Source organism: Bidens hawaiensis, unplaced genomic scaffold, assembly GCF_021521415.1.
Source record: "Bidens hawaiensis isolate Kalapana, Puna unplaced genomic scaffold, B.hawaiensis_p1.1 tig00017009_1, whole genome shotgun sequence".
Classification (NCBI taxonomy): Eukaryota; Viridiplantae; Streptophyta; class Magnoliopsida; order Asterales; family Asteraceae; genus Bidens; species Bidens hawaiensis.
Window position 1 is genome coordinate 280,993 of NW_027492574.1, and position 17,278 is coordinate 298,270.

A 17,278-nucleotide genomic window follows, 5' to 3' on the forward strand; every position below is an offset into this window, starting at 1 on the left:
CATATAACCCAATACAATTAAAATTCAAAATAACCGGCCTCAAAACATGGATGACCATTGACCAGTTATAATTCTAAGTTTCTAACCCTAATCTCACTCTTACCATTTCACGTCTTCACCAGACAGTCACCACTTTAAACAACCGCAACCGCTCACGAGTCACCACTACCAGCCGCTCAACAACAACAACAACAACGTTAAACAACCGCTCACCACTACCAGCCGGCAGCCTCTCACCAGACAGTCACCACTACCGCAGTACTGCTCAATAGACGTTAAACAGCCGCTCACCACTAGACGTTTTGTATTTGGTTTGCTTTAGACGTTTTGTATTTGGTTTGATTTAAACGTGTTGAACTTATTTTGTTTTCAATAGTGTTATTACTTTGTTAAAAATTGGTTATGTTTTCAATGGTGTTTTTACATGTAAAATCGAGCCAAATCGAGCCGAGCCGAGCCGGCTCGATTTAAAATCGAGCCGGGCTTGAGCTCATATTTTTGGCTCGATTAAGATTCGAGCTCGAGCCGAGCCAGCTCGAATAATTATCGAGCTCGAGCTGGCCTTGGCTCGGGCTCGGCTCGGCTCGTGAACAGGCCTACTCTATGGACTCATAATTATGCTCAATACATAAACGAATACAAAATCATACTAAACCTAAAATGTAACGAGAGAACTTGCACGTTAGTATATAACCCGATTTTTCACATGTTTCACTAAATACATTTAAACTTGTTTTGTCTTTTTTAAAGTGTGATAAGTTTCCACAACTTTAAAGAAAGTTAGAATCAAGTTTCACTAATTACACTTTCGGTTGTCCATGTAACTGCTAAAGTGTGGGAACGATGAAGCCGGACACGACGAGCTCTTCTATTTATATGCAAATCCTTGACAGAGCACGGTCATGCCAACAAGTAGGCACGGCCGTGCCGTTATCCATGTAACCTCTTAATTAATATAAAAAATAAAAAATATAAGTAATATACATGTACATGGTATTATTAAAAAAATAGAACATATTGATGAGCTTGAAATAATGGAATATATGTATTATATTTTTCCAATTGGCTTTTACCTTAACTTTGTGAAAAGTTTAAAGTCTTCCTTCAGTTAACATCAAATCCGTACCAACATGTATTAAAACTAAGAAAGCTTGCTTCTCTTAGAAGATAAGAGTGAAACCTATTATAGCGCTCTTGGTGTTCAATAATCAGTCACAACATTTAAATTAAAGAATTAAAGAATGATCAGGTCCTTATTTTATGTTTTGATTAGGCAACTTATTATGTTATTAGTTATTACTAAAGAAAATTACAAAATTAGTCCTCTTTCGGTGTATTAGACGTTCTGAAGAAAGGAATTTAGATACGGATCATACAATATCAAAATCCAATCCTCTAGACTACCTTGCCTATGAAACTCTTCTCAAATTTATGAATCCTACAAAATAAAACATTGCGAGCCTCGTCACAGGAAGGGGGGCCTTCATGTATGTAACCACCATCCGACGTTAGAATAGTACTGGTCTCTTTTCAAAGTAAGTATGGGAGCTAACATTAATAAATTTCATACCAATCGACTATATGCTTATAATAAAAAGTAAGACTGATCACATTGATATACGATCAGAATATACAAAAGTGAGAAATGTTAATAATCAACTAACAAAATTATTAGGCAAACCGCGAAGACCACGGAAATAGCCTGCGGGGTTTGCTTCAAACGCAACCCTTGATATCTTCAACAAAGGTTGCCCGGGTGCTTTCATCATCTTTACCCCTAATTCTATTCCACCGCGTAAACATGGAAAAATATACAACCAAAACGAGCGCATGCCGCTAAAGCATTGGACGGCAATGGAATGAATGCACGAGAATAACTGTTTGACGGCAGTGAAGCATCCTTGGAGAATGTTTTGAACGTGTGGGAGTATATATCTTGATAAATATATAAATGTGATCAAGATAACAATAGGTAGGAGATAGTGTGTGACATAAAAAATCAAATTGTGGATTTGCTCGTCTCGTGTTTCTGGTGGGAATTCTTGGTTAAACAAGTCGATAAGATACTGGAAGAAGTTGTTTAGATTCTCTAGTGCTTGGTTAAACAAGCTAGTTAGATACTGGAAGAAGTCGGTTATAGAAGACACGACCGTAGGGAAGAAGTCGTCGATGTAGTTGATCAGATTATGGAAGAAGTCGGTTATGGAAGACACGACCATAGTGAAGAAGTCGCCGACAGAGTTGACCAGATTCTGGAAGAAGTTGCTTATGGTAGAGACGACCACAGGGAAGAAGTCGACAACAGAGTTGATCAGATTATGGAAGAAGTCGGTTATAGAAGACATGGCCATAGTGAAGAAGTCGCCGACATAGTTGACTAGATTCTGGAAAAAGTTGCTTATGGCAGAGACGGCCATAGAGAAGAAGTTGCCAACAGAGTTGACCATATTCTGGAAGAAGTCGGTTATAAAAGACACGAACATAGTGAAGAAATCGCTGACAGAGTTGACTAGATTCAGGAAGAAGTTGGTTATGGAAGAGACGACCATAGAAAAGAAGTCGCCAACAGAGTTGGTCAAGCCAATGAGAGAATGAAAGAAGTTGCTTATGGCAGAGGCGACCGTAGAGAAGAAGTTGACAAAGGGTTTGGTCAACATGTCAATCAAATAACTGAAGAAGTTGGTTATGGTGGAGACGACGGTAGAGAAGAAATTGCTGACGGTGTTGATCAACCATCCAATCGGAGAATATAAGAAGTTGCATATGGCGGAGAGGGCCATAGAGAAGAAGTCACCGACGGGGTTGGAAAGGTTCTCCAACATGTCGTCGGCTAAGAAGACTCCTCTGAGTCTTGGTTGCAATTTAGTCGTCATTTTAGTGGGAGGTTCTGAGTTCTAACCCGAACAATTGTTATGTGTATATGGAAGTAGTGTGTTAAGACTCTTAAGAGTGTTATAACTTTGCCGCTCTATAAAAAGTTATACCTTTGATATACTAGAATGATCACAATATGTAGACTCACTAGCTAGTGCATAACTTTTTTCATAATTCCTGTAACAAGTTGTATTAAAATAAGAAAGCAGATTAATATGGATTAATCAAATTAGATCCTGGGCTTGTTAATTTAATCACTAGCTATTAGTGGTACTAGTGGGCGGAATCACGTAATCAATCCCTTAATATTATTATTTATTTTAAAATTTAGAATTTTGATTTATTAAATTCTTTTATATTAGCTTTTCATTTATATATTATATTTTTAAAGTTATATTTATACAACTCTTCTGTATTTCAATGAACCAGGAGGTACGGAAAACAAGAATTCACCTTCCAAACAATTATGGTTTGGTTATTTAAAGCGTCACGTTACTGTTATGTAGGTAGCGAGTTTTAACCAACCAATCTTTAACAAAGGTGTTTTTGTTTAACTAGATATTAAAAAAATATGATTGGTTGAAATGGGATGGATCCCACCTTTTTGAGCCCTCTTGGGCGTTACCCGTTTGACAAGAAAAGGAAGACAGGTTTGATGGCTGCATAGTGTCGTGGTGTGGCTATGGAAATGGTGATGATGTGAAATGAATTAGCTTTGCTAATATCACCACAATACTTGATCTTATATATATTATGTTTGAATTCCTTGATTCTACTAGTCAGGAGTTATGTACAAGTTTTGAAATCATAAAAATCTAGATTAGAGAATTGAAAGTTGAAGGTAGTATATTTATTACTTTGTATATAAAGTTATAAACATATTGATGGGTTTGGGATATATTAGATCTTGACAAAGGAGCACCAACTTTGCTTTGGCTTTTGCTTTGTCAAAAGTAAAGTCTTCGTCAATTCATTAATTTTCGCATAAAGTGATAAAAACCGTACCAATTTGTATTAAACTAAGAAAGCTTGCTTCTCTTGGAAGATGTGATCACTTATTACGGTTTTAAAAGGAGTGTGAGCCAAGCGTCACGTCAGATCCTTGAGCGTGGAACACCGCTCCCCCACACTGTGAGGAGGGGGGGGGGGGTTGCACGAGAGAGTCAATTTTCATTATTATTTTCGTATTTTTCGATATTGTTTTACTTTTTAATTTTTTATTCGTTATTTTTTTAATTTTTAATTAAAAATATATATTATTTAATTAAATATGGAGTGATATAGAAAATGAAATGTGAGAGGTTTTTAAAAAACCAGAAATAAATTTAGAAAATAATTTTTTTTCTTTCTTTTTTTTGTTAACTATAGAAATATTGATGATAGGAATGATTAATTGTAAATGCTCAAATAAACAACTAATGTACTTTAATAATAGCCAAGGGACCATCTAGGTATATTCCAAAGTTCACCTATAAAGGATCATATTCATGGCCGACGACTTACTGACGAATATGATCAATATGGTCGTCTCTACCATAAGCAACTTATTTCACTATCTTATTAGCTTGTTAAACCAATCTTTCCCAGCCAAAACACGTTACGAACTGATCCACCGCTTGATCGATGGCACCAAACCCTATATCCTACCTGCCGTAAATTCGCATTATATACTAATACCTTACCCAGCTCATCTGGAAATCTTGGTTCAGGCTCTTCGCTATTGGATAAAAGATGCTTCCTCTATGCATTTATTAAGATTCTTTTTTCATGAGTGTTTGCCAAACCATAAGTACGAAAATGGCACTTTACTCAAAAATAAATAAATAAAAATTATATATATATATTTAATGCCACTCGATACTTAGAACCTTATAAAAGATAACTAAATACAAAGTTATAAATTCTCTAGTTTATAAATTTTATATAATATGTATGCTAATATTATGACTTTTGTCTTTTACATATCAAAATTTGAGAAATTTAATATAAAAAATATTAAATAAAAAACAAAAAATTTTAAATAAATAAAGGAGCCCGGCTCGACGAGCTCGATTTTTCAGCTTGATAAAGAAAACGAGCCGAGCTCAAGCCACCTCAATTAAGTTCGAGCTCGAGCACACTCTAGCTCGACTGGACTCGGCTCGTTTACAACCATATCTTAAAGTAACTACAAACGTAGGTAGATTTTTATGCAAAGGACTACAAATGCATAATAAAGTGGGTAGAGAATAAACCTTTAAAACTTACTAATAATCAAGGGACCATTTTCATAATTATTCCAAACTTTTATCTATAAAGGGTTTCAACACCCTACGTTAAATGATCATATATTCCATAAGTCTTTAGTACTTTACCATGCTAAGCTCCACCATAAGCAACTTCTGCCATGATCTGAAAGAAAAAAGTGACGATAAAATCCGCCGCTTGGTTGATGGTGTCAAACTCTATGTACTACCAGCTGCTGTTGTCTTGATCGGCGCCATCACGGTTCTATGTTTTCCAAAAGCAGGTGTCACGATGATGAAAGCACCCGGACAACCTATGAAGATGATTTCAAGGGCTGCGTTTGAAGGAAACCCGAAAGGCTATTTCCGCAGCCTTCGTGCTAAATAAATCGTTTCTTCTTTGCACAAGTACTTGTTGATTGTTATGCTTGGTTCCTAAATGTAGTTTTACTCCTTGTTTTAATAATAAGATTGTTCGTATGAGTTGGTTTATAATATTTCATATACATGTATGTTTGTTTATAAATAATATCGTAAGAGATATGAACTCGGATCCGGGTTGGATATACCATTTCGGGTAGAAAAACCTAGATCGTTGGACGCAAAACGCCAAAGGTTAAGTCCGTAGTAAACCCTCAATAGACCTATCATGTAAGGGATTCCACTCTCTTGACTCTCACTCATGCAGACCACTTACCATACTGCTTCTCACATCGGATTGTGATTAAAGAATGCCCTTCTTCATGTAACAAGGCTAATGGCGTTGTTGTAAGAATAAATATATTTTATATATTTATTTATAAGGCTATCATTATCATTTATATAATAATAGATCAAAATAATTAATTATACCTTATTATGTATTAACTTGGTAACTGTTGATTGGCCATGTTACTCTTAATAGCTAATAAAGGGTTTCCCCTTGGGTGTATATACAGAGAGATGAATTAGCATCATAACCTAATCTCACACACATAACAATTTTGTGTGCATTCTCTCTCCTAAACCGGGTTTCTCTTAAGAACCCTAACACCATCCTTAACTATACATCCTTAAGGGGAACTTGATCAAGATGACAAACATGTCGACTACATAATACTCTGTTGCGGTTATGACTCTCTATGTTGTAACATGTTCATATGTTTATTTTATTCATGTTTTCTATTACTTACATGAAGAATTGATCAACAGTTGCTAGTATTAAAGACGCAGGTCACGTGCTCGGATTCAAGGCTTCCAGATGCACCTCAACCTGTGGACAATGTTTCAAAAACTCCAACTAGGCGTAGATTAATCCTCGATTAATAGCTAGTTCCCACTTCATTAATTAATTTGGACTAATCGGCCAATTAATCGGTCAATGATTAAATCCAACCAAAATCTGGATTAATTGGACTTAATCGGCTTTCTCTGATGAGATTCTTGCCATAGTTTGCAGTTTCCAGCGAAATTACGGTCAAAATCGACGTTTTTCGGCGAGATTCTAGACAAAATCAAGGGTTTCCAGCGAGATTCCAGCCAATTTCCGGCCAAAATGTGTTTGTGTGTGTATAAAAATGAAAAATTATATATAAAAGTGTGTGCGTGCATATATGAAACTGAGAATTATACATTAAAGTCCGATCCGAATAATTGCTAGTCCCCATTCCACCACCCAACTAGTGATTAACGATTTTTACAACCCTGCCCGTTGAAACTTCGATCTTAACCATGTTTTAGATTGGTGTTTCTCCAAATATTACTGTTGTCTCACTCTTCTATTCAATTTAACACAGTTTTTTGTGTTTTTTATTTGAGATTCTAGTCTAGTTGTATCAAAGTGTATACTATATAGTTTATAGTTTCCCTTCCTATGAGGGGGTTCGCCCGACAAGTTTCTGATTTATAGAACCTCTTAACTAGTTGTTTAATTGGGGTTGACCTCCTGAAGTGAGAAGAATCGTGGAAAAAATAGTTTCTGTCATGTGGCGGCATTCCGTGGATGACGGAGGCGAGCGGTGGTGGAGAGGCGGATGCAGCTTGTTTTAGTGACAAATGTTTGTATCTAAATCAAAAACAAATGTTTACAACAATATGTTTTAATGCATGTAAAAATGATGTGTTACAAAACAATACATATGTAAAGAAACAATACATAGTTGCAAAAAAATAGAAAGAAAGAAACATACACGTGGCACGTGGTAAAAAGAGAAACAATATGTAAGCAAATTTGTTGACACCAATTCTAATTGTAAGGATTAGAATGAAGGCATTTGGTTGGAGACACAAAGATGTTTTGTAAAGGAAGAAGTAATCACGAAACAAACAACAAAATTGGTCGGGATTATTGGCGGCGACGAGTATCTTACCATCGGCTAACATTTCAATTCTGTCATCCTCTATTCATGTTCATGTTCATGTTCATCTTACACACCAACCCGCATTGAATATTCGAGTTAGTTTCCATACAAAATCATGGGGGGACAAGAAGGCGAAGGGACGTCGTTTGAGTATACACCTACATGGGTTGTTGCCGCCGTCTGCACCATCATGGTCTGCGCTTCCCTCGCCATCGAACGCTTTCTGCATTTCGCAGGCAAGGTTCGTGTTAGATATTAGGGTTCTTTGCATTTTGTGTAATTTTCTTTTGAACGACCAATGAATAAAAGGCCAGTTATCTGGGTAACCCAATGACAAAAGGCAAGACCGACTCTCAACCATGGCAGGGTGGTCGACCGACACTGGCCCGACACCCCGCTATACTCGAAATTTTTAAAAAAAGTTATATATATGTGTATTTTTTTTCCAGAAAAAAAGTATTAAGTTATAAGTTAATAAGTTATATATAATACTAGCCCAACCCAATCATAATTAATAAGTCCTGAGTCTATCTGAATTAATATCTTATCTGTCCTTAAATTCATAACCATTAATCAACCCAATAACCTATTTAAAACCTTTACAAAATACTGAGGCGGGATAAAACGAACGTTGGAAAAGAACACCCTCCAGTACTCCGCCGGCGTCGAATCCGGCCTTCGCTGCTATGCCAATCACCACCCCACAATTAGGTTTTTGAGTTTTTCCACAACTTGTTGCCCGCTTGGCTTCTGTTTCGATGTAATCACTATTTTTCAGTTTGCGTCGCTAAACAGTAAACTTATAGTTAGTTGTTAATTTGTTGTTTATATGTTTAGTTTTATAAAATTTAGGGTTAACCGTCTGATTGTTATTTACTTAAGGCCCGAATTTATACTTGCTTTCATCCCAATATTTTTAGCTATTTTGAGAGACACCCCTTACAAAAGGATACCTCATATTCCCACAATCGCAGACCAATCCCACCATCTCCTGTTATGGGAAAACCTGTCACATGAAGGCCGACTGCGATTAAACCTGACTAGAAATTATGCCTTGTTATGAATATTGACAACAATAACTATGATAATAATTGACACACTTTTATTATTGAAATATAATAGGTGTAGAGTTTATTATCAAATTTGCATTGTTTATGTGCAGAAATTGATGAAGGATGGTCGGAAGCCACTCTTTCAAGCCCTACAAAAAGTTAAAGAAGGTATTCAACTTTGGAAATTCTGTATTGATGCAGTTGTTGTGTTAATGCAAAACTTAATCAATTGCGAATAACTAAGACACGACACAAATGTCACTTGCTTTTGTACTAGCAACAAATAACACATAAACACACGTCATAATAACACATAAACGATGTACACAAATTAGGTGCTCTAGCTTTCAGAACCAACAAGACAACGACACGTATCATAATTGACGTGAAACTTAGCCAGTTTTACGCAAATTTGACAAGGCACATATCCACTTCTTTTGCACTACCAACCAATAACTAGTTACTTTCGACATAAGTTGATTTTCCATGAAGGATATTTTTACGAAAAATGAGTAATTGGTTCATAAAGTTTTGTGTTTACTAGGTTTTAGATTTTCTTTTGAAGTTTACACACCTTATTTAATGTTTTTCACTTGATTGACTACTTTTGGTGCAGAGTTGATGCTGTTGGGATTCATTTCACTGTTATTATCTGTTTGTCAATCTAGAATTGTCACGATTTGCGTGGACGAAGATATTATGAAACACTTTCTTCCTTGTGCATTACCCGACGACAAAGACCACCCAAACATTCTTCGTCATTTGTTAGAAAACACAGAAAATCCATCGGGTATTTGTGCTCAACAGGTAATCAATTTAGCTTTTATAATTTAAGAACTATTGTTACGGTCATAAACTATTTAAACTGACAAACCCATCCAAACCGTGTCAAATCAACCTAAACAACATGTTTGTGGGTTTAATGGTTCGGTTGACGGTTTGGAACTTTGTGTAAACCAAACCAACCATTTAAACTTCAGGCAAAACGAGCGATATTTACTTAGGGTCGGATCAAGCCATAGTTTTTTGTTTCCTTTTTATAATTTTTTTTGTTGAATTATATATATAACTAATGTTTCTTTACGTACTGTTGTCTTTTAAACAGAATAAAGTACCATTGTTATCCACCGAGGCATTGCATCATCTGCACATCTTTATTTTTGTACTTGCTATTGTGCACGTGACATTTTCTGTTCTAACCGTTATATTTGGCGCCTCTAAGGTTAGTAAATCTCCTCATAGGCTTTTATTTATATATAATATACTAGTTTAAGGCTCGTGTATTACATAAGTTTTTCTTGAAAATACAATACTTAATAAATAATCAGTATATAAGAAACAAATAAATCAGTTAAACACTATTAATATAGTCGTTGTACAATAGTCTTTAAAACAATAATAAATTAAAAGATAATTTTAAATATCAAATGAATGAAATAAATAGGAAGTAAATATTAAATTAATAAATTTTGAAGCATAAATTTTAAGAATGGTAAGTATTATAAATTTATTAGAAAGGATGAGGTCTAATGCAAGAGTGACAAGTGACAAAACTTGTCTTTTATTAGAGAGTATAGATATAGATAAGATTATGTGGTTAATTTTTTTTTTCAAATTAGATAAGGCAATGGAAGAAATGGGAAACATCTATTAAAGAAGAGGAGTCTGATTCTCCAAAAGGTAATTTACTAGACTCGATTTTAATTTGCTATATTCAATTTTTAAAGGGCGAGTTTAAAAACGTTCAGGTCGAACGTATATTCACCAAAATAATAGAAAACGTATTCACATAATGTCACACCCCATTTTAGGCCTAGGAGAGTGATCAATAGGTGGTATCATATTTGTTTATAAATCAGAGTTACGATTATTAGCGGAAGACTTTATAAAAATTTAAGGATCGATATTATAAATATTTACAATACAAAAAGACGAGACGAAAGTCTCGTATAGTATTTACTTGTTTATATTTTACAAAACCATCATATTTTAATATTTAAACAAAATTATCCGAGCCATCGGATTCTTGAGCTTCTTCGTCCTTTAAGCTCTATTCCTGATTACCTGCAAAAACGTTATAAAAATACGTCAGCAACGAATGCTGGTGAATATGCTGACGCTAAAAATATTTTCTTTACTTAATCACCCCTCGAAACCACGTAAGTCTCGGCCTATCTTGGCTTAGGAATAATCAAGTTAAACAATCATTATAAACTCGAGTCTCTACACTAAGTCACCTCAGCAAAATACCGCATCGTTTCGACATAACTTAGGTACCATAAATATACACATGGTCAGTCTCACTCGGACATAACTTAGGTCCGGCCCATCGTGGCTGGAGGTCGTGACCAAGCGTGGTGCGATGTGCCCTCCGCGTTCCACATATGTAAGGATCCAGACAAACGTATACCACAGCCTGAGGGCTAGGCTTATACTCTTATTTACAATGTTTTTAGAGACACGTAGCATCATGTAAAGTTTTACACATAACATGTTTGATTGTTTGAAAACAAGTTTGTAAAAGTGGGACGTATTCACCTTTTCAATAGGATCGGCTTCCAACACCGTCTGTGAGTCTTTTTCTTGTTATCTCGCACCTATAGTACGAGTATAACTTTTGTTAGTCGGATACACGATCCGGCTTAAGACCTTTAGTCTTATTTATCTCGATGAACCTTTAGTTCATTATCTCTTTTACTTTAAAACCTTTAGTTAAAAAAATAATCTTTATAAACCTTTCGTTTATTTATAAAAACCCTACGTTTCTTCTTCTTTAAGAAACGTATTTCTTTCTTTATTATTTAAGTATACTCATTATACTTGAATAATATATTTTATAACAAAGAATAATCATATACATATATATACTCACATATATATTTTATTTTTCTTTTTCTTTATTTTCTTTATTATATATATTTCTTTGTTTATCGAGAATAACTTCGACTTGGGGTATTAAGCCCTTATAATATTTTATTATTATTTTATTCGGGCATTATGCCTACCTTTCTTGACTCAATACACCTTATTCACTCGGGCAGCAGTTCGACTCTATCCTCCTTATCAACACACACTTGATCAACCCTTCTGACACACTTATCGAGACGCCAACTCTTCACAGCTCGTACTTCGAAATGATCGTCGGGACGTTGGGGCAGCACCTCCTTCTTGATTAGAAAGTTGTCGGGAAGTGGTACGTTTATCGATGTATAGCACGGAAATCGAGGAATCGGGTACGCAAAACGAGGTGGACCGAGGGCACGCTTTTCGAGGTTTAGAGAGAAGCTAGAGAGAGAGTATATGTGTGATTTTGAGGTGTGGGTTATGAGAACCCGTGGCCTCCTATTTATAGCCAAAAATTGGACCCCATCGCGCTACGCGATGGGTCCCTTGGCAAGCCCATCGCGTAGCGCGATGTAGGTTTGTTGAGTCAGTGTGTAGACTTGCCACGTGGCGCCACGTGGCAGGCGCCGCGCCACGTGGCGGACGTGTTGCCACGTGGTGACACGTGGCGGCAGACGTTGCCACCGTGTGCCACGTGGCACACGTGTCACTGCGTGTCAGACACTCCATCGCGTATCGCGATGGGGTCTCTCTTGATCCATCGCGTAGCGCGATGGGTCAAGAAATTTTTTTTTATTTAAGTCCCTGGAGTTTGGAAATTGACAGAATTAGTCCCTTGACTTTGATTCTTGACATTTTTGGCCCGAAATTTACGTGATGTTACACATAAACTTTGGGTTCGTAAACTACTTCATTATGAATGTCGTTTAGTAATATCATTTCTTATTTTAATTGGTCTCCTTTATGTTGTAATATGGATAAAGATTTGATCTTGTGCCCCATTTGAACAAAGACCTTTTCCTAGTTTTTTTCCTTTTTTTTCCTTGTAATGTAAGCTCTTTCATATCATGGTTATGATGATTTACAGCTACCGAGCCGGAGTTCACAAATGTCAGAGATCATGATTTCATCACAAAACGCTTTATGGGTCTCGGGAAGCGTTCAGAGGCTCTAGGTTGGCTGGTAAGTTATTACTGATGTTTGGACGCCATTTGGTTGTGTTTCACATCATCTTATTATCGTACTAAACAATTTATGTTTGTTAGATGTTTGAAATAACATGTACATTTTTCATCACGTCCCCAAAACAAAACCATTTTATTTTATAGTCAAACAAAACAAGTAGAGTTAATTATTCCGATGGACTGCATGCTTGGTCCTTAACTATGAAAAAAATGGCAATGGGGACTACAAATGTAATTTCTCAAAGTTAATAATCAAACCTGCAATCCATGTAAACCACATAAACCATCTGAATAATTAACTCAAACAAGTATTAATGCAACTTTCAAACGGTGAAAGAGTGGTGAGCGTCTAATTATTGGATTATCAACTTCAAGGTCATTGGGTCAGACTAATGGGCCTTATGAGTTTTCCTTAATGGGTTCTCATGATTACAAAAAATATATGTTATTACTTGCATTTCACGTCTTGAATGGTTTATGCGTACAGTCTAATCTTATCTTTGTACCCAATTTGTTCTCAACTCTAATGTTATGAACAAATTTGAAGAAATCATTCGCCAAGCAATTCTATGGATCAGTCACCGAACCAGATTACTATGCTCTACGACTAGGATTCATTATGGTAACTTTTTCTAAGTGTCACGGTCTTTGTATTTTCATTTTAGAAAGTACACAAATGATTTCATGATATTGTAGACGCATTGCAGGGGTAATCGGAAATTTAATTTTCACAAGTACATGATGCGAGCCCTCGAAGACGACTTTAGGAAAGTTGTTGGCATCAGGCAAGTGATTTACTACAAAGTTACTATTTTGAGAACTACAAGAATTGCATAAGTGATGTTATTTATTGTATTTCTGGATGTTTTCTTTCATCATCAAAATTTTGAAGCATTATTAACTTATGAAAGTTAAAAGAATGTTAAAGTGGTGTGCTAATATATATGTTGTAAATATCCCGACTAAGCATCGATGATTACCCCACTGCCCGATTAGGGACTAGCAGTTACTACAACATTGCTAATATGTGCTTTTAATGATTGTAGTTGGTATTTATGGATATTTGTGATCATATTCTTGTTGCTGAATATTGACGGTACGCGACACTTTTCTAAGTTAAGTATATTATTCAAGTATTATTAGATTTTTTAAAGGCTTTTGTCACAAGGTATATTTGTGTCTTGGTTTTCTTGCAGGTTGGCATACATATTTTTGGATAGCTTTCATTCCCTTCATGGTAAAGTCACCCAACTTAAAAATATTCATCACCAAATTATAAAGAACCAATGTAGTAGCCATGAGTCCATGACATATTGACATTATTTATAGTATGAAATACAATATAGGGTAAATATCATTAAAAAAATACTTGCTTATTTTGCTTGAAAATACCAAATTTTGGTATATTTAAGTAAATATTTTGGTTTTTAATTTATGTTTTCTGTTTTCAATAACATAATATAATGATGTTCTCAGCTTCTACTTGCCGTGGGAACCAAACTAGAACACGTAATCATTCAATTAGCACATGAGGTTGCTGAGAGACATATAGCCATAGAAGGTGAATTGGTAGTAAAACCTTCAGATGAGCACTTTTGGTTTCATCGACCAAAGATCGTTCGTCATTTTATACATTTTATCCTTTTCCAAAACGCGTTTGAGATCTCATTCTTCTTCTGGATACTTGTAAGTTTTATCTTGTAAAGCCCATATAATAATCAGGGGTAACAAAACGGGAGGATTGAGTCATGGGTCAAAACGAGTTCATGCAGGAACAAGTTGTTTCAACTTGCATTATCACAATGATAATATGTTTTATATAGTTGTATTATTACAATTTTTTTTGAAACGGCTATTATGACAATGATAATATGTTTTTTAATCAAAGTTATTTATGATGTTTTAAGCATCACACTTTACTAATTATAAATATTTTTCATATTTGATCGCTTATGAAATAATATAACTCGAATTGACCTGTTTTAATAAAAGTTTTTCAAAACTGTAACCTTTACAAAAAAAAATTGTATCTATATAGAAATGGATAGAAATTGATCAAATTTGTTATATCAACAGGTTCAATTTGGCCCCCATTCATGCATAATGGGAAAATTGATTTACATCATCCCAAGACTCATTATTGGGTAATGCATGATTAATATTACTGTTTTAGCCTTTTAGCCCATTTTTAATTTGCTTGTAAGACAAGTAAACAAAAAATGGCCCTACAAAACTTAGATAGGTCAATATAGATGTGTTTAAAATGGTAAAATGTTTGGTAAAGATGCATTTTCTTTATTTGTTTTAGGGCATTTGTTCAAGTTATGTGTAGTTACAGCACTCTACCACTTTACGCGCTTGTCACACAGGTAACTGGTTTCATTTTCGAATTTTATGGACTTTGGCTTTAAGGTAGGGGTGGCAATTTTGGACACAACCTGAAAACAACATGAAAATAATTCGATTTTAGGTTTGTTTGAGTTTACTTGTTTAATTAAATGGGTCGTTTTTGGATTGACTGGTTTAATTAAACTTGTCATGTTCGAGCGAGCTGGCCTAATTAAGATGTTTAGTTAAAGAATCCACTAACTTGCTTAACCAATCTTTTGACAACCCGCCAACTTGATTAATATGCTTTAACTTTGCTATCACCCGCAAACCAGTTTCATACGTTTAGATAAATGAGTTCTATGCATGATGACATCCTTAATATAATGAATCATGTTCGGGTTGGCTTAGTTAAGTAACATGTTTAGTAAAAAAGGTCGACCTGTCAACTTATTTAGTTAAACATGTTGATCCGCTTACTTGTTTTGTTAAACATGTCGACCCACCAAACTGCTTAGGTAAACAGGTTGACCTGCCAAATTGCTTTGTTAAACAAGTCGACCTGCGAACATGTTTAAACAATTCAATCACTAACCTTTATGTTATGTGTAACCCATTTTTTTACAACTCACCAACTTGATTAACACATTTATAACTTCGTTATCATCCGCCAACCAGCTTGACACGTTTTGATAAATAGGTTAAATGGGCTGTGTACTTGTGTTCAGGTTACATGATTTTAAGTGTTAGGATTGATGTTTTTGACATGAATAAAAATATGAGTCGTGTTCGGTTTAAACTATTAAACCCACCAACCCGCTAATAGGACACAATTGACACCTCTACTTTAAGGTCAAAACTTTATTTGTTGGATCATACTAAAAGCACCAAAAACTTAACACACTAAATGGTTAATATGTAGATGGGAAGTAATTTCAAGAGGTCAATGTTTGATGAGCATGTGCAAGCAGGTCTTATTAGTTGGGCCCAAAAGGCCAAGAAAAAGAATACTCTAACCAGCACCACCACCAAAATTAAAGATGGTTCGGGTTCTAGTGATGGTGGTGGCGGTGGCGGTCCACGTTACAGTGGTCCTGATGCCGAGCTGCATGGCATTCATATTGCTACCGATTCACAACAAGGTACATAGAGATTTAGAAATGGTTGATATGAGATTGTAAACTGATGTATATAAGCCCATACATGATACAACATCCCGGTCAATGATCGATAACAAAATCTTATCGACCCATGAAGATCATGGAGTCCGATGTGACGGTTATAAGCTTGTAAATATATCATTATTAGTTTTTGTGATGTACGATTTGTAGGGCTAAAACTAGTTAGGCTTATGTAACAATATTACCGTTGTTGGTTGTAGTTACTTTTGGGCCTATTAGGCCTTTTATGTAACCAAGGGGCCTAGACTATAAATTGTCAAGAGTATGCACTAGGCCCCTAAGAACTCTTAATACAATCATATTTTTCACATAGTTAACGGTGTTGTTTCTCTACTCGTTTATTCTTTTTCACGAGTTGAGATCCAAGTGTTATAGATCAATTATGGGGATCTATAGCACGGATTGATCCGAGATATTGCTAGATCCATACATTTCCGGGAACTGCAATTGAGCTTATAGCTCAATAGGTTGAGGTTTCAGATCATTTTGGGTTAACACTTGTGAATGATTGTGGAAGAAAGACTAGATATTATTTATTGGGTTGCAAGGGCAATGTGATGTTTTTTTAATAGCATCTTGTATTTTATAAAAAATGGGAACACTATAATCTTTAAGAACTGGTTGTTGTAATTAATGATCAATCTCAACTTTAGAAGAAAATGTGTTATATGGAGTGGGTAAAATTAATATACATTTATTCTATTTGAATTTTGGTGAAATAATTAAATAGTTGTGAATATTATTTTTATTTTTCTATTAAAGTCCGGTTATGGTTCCAATAAGTAACGGTTTTAAACCCCTTGTATATAGTTTCATTTACGTTTTGATCAATCATGGTGTATAAAAGCACGATGCCAATATAACACCGGTTAGTAGCCCGTGGTAAATGTATAGTAAACACCGATTAAATGCCCGTTATAAATATTTAGTAAAACGTGGTTAGGATCTGTTTTAAAGTTTTAAATAGTAGATATTTACAGTTATTACACTGGTCAGTAAACCTTGTTAAGTTATAGATTCCGTTTTATGTAACGCAATATTTAAACAGTTTTGAGACCGTTAAAAAAACTCAATATAACCGTGATAATTAAAAAATCGTTCTTCTGTACTAGTGATTTTTAATTAAATTATTTGTTCATGCCAAGTATTGGTAATAGTATTAAATTCACTAGTCCAAAACAAGATATTGACATAATGTCCTTCATATTTGAAATCAATCATTATAACTAGCTACCAACTATACAGATAATA

The 17,278-nt window shown here is 35.1% G+C and overlaps 1 protein-coding gene across 1 annotated transcript; it reads left to right on the top strand.

The window, feature by feature from the left end:
• Positions 1-7,288: 7,288 nt before the first annotated feature.
• Positions 7,289-16,495, top strand: LOC143552704 (MLO-like protein 1). The gene is made up of 14 exons (XM_077042853.1): positions 7,289-7,679; positions 8,601-8,658; positions 9,107-9,297; positions 9,596-9,712; positions 10,110-10,170; positions 12,422-12,516; positions 13,066-13,140; positions 13,215-13,303; positions 13,565-13,614; positions 13,715-13,755; positions 13,995-14,204; positions 14,595-14,662; positions 14,827-14,887; positions 15,769-16,495. The coding sequence occupies exons 1-14, from the start codon at positions 7,554-7,556 to the stop codon at positions 15,994-15,996; spliced, it is 1,470 nt and encodes a 489-aa protein (XP_076898968.1). The 5' UTR covers positions 7,289-7,553; the 3' UTR covers positions 15,997-16,495.
• Positions 16,496-17,278: the final 783 nt, after the last annotated feature.

Coding starts and splice junctions, on each gene's coding strand:
- LOC143552704 (XM_077042853.1), top strand. CDS start 7,554: ATGGGGGGACAAGAAGGCGAAGGGACGTCGTTTGAGTATACACCTACA. Junction 7,680..8,600: donor TTCTGCATTTCGCAGGCAAG/GTTCGTGTTAGA, acceptor GTTTATGTGCAG/AAATTGATGAAGGATGGTCG. Junction 14,888..15,768: donor TTTACGCGCTTGTCACACAG/GTAACTGGTTTC, acceptor GTTAATATGTAG/ATGGGAAGTAATTTCAAGAG.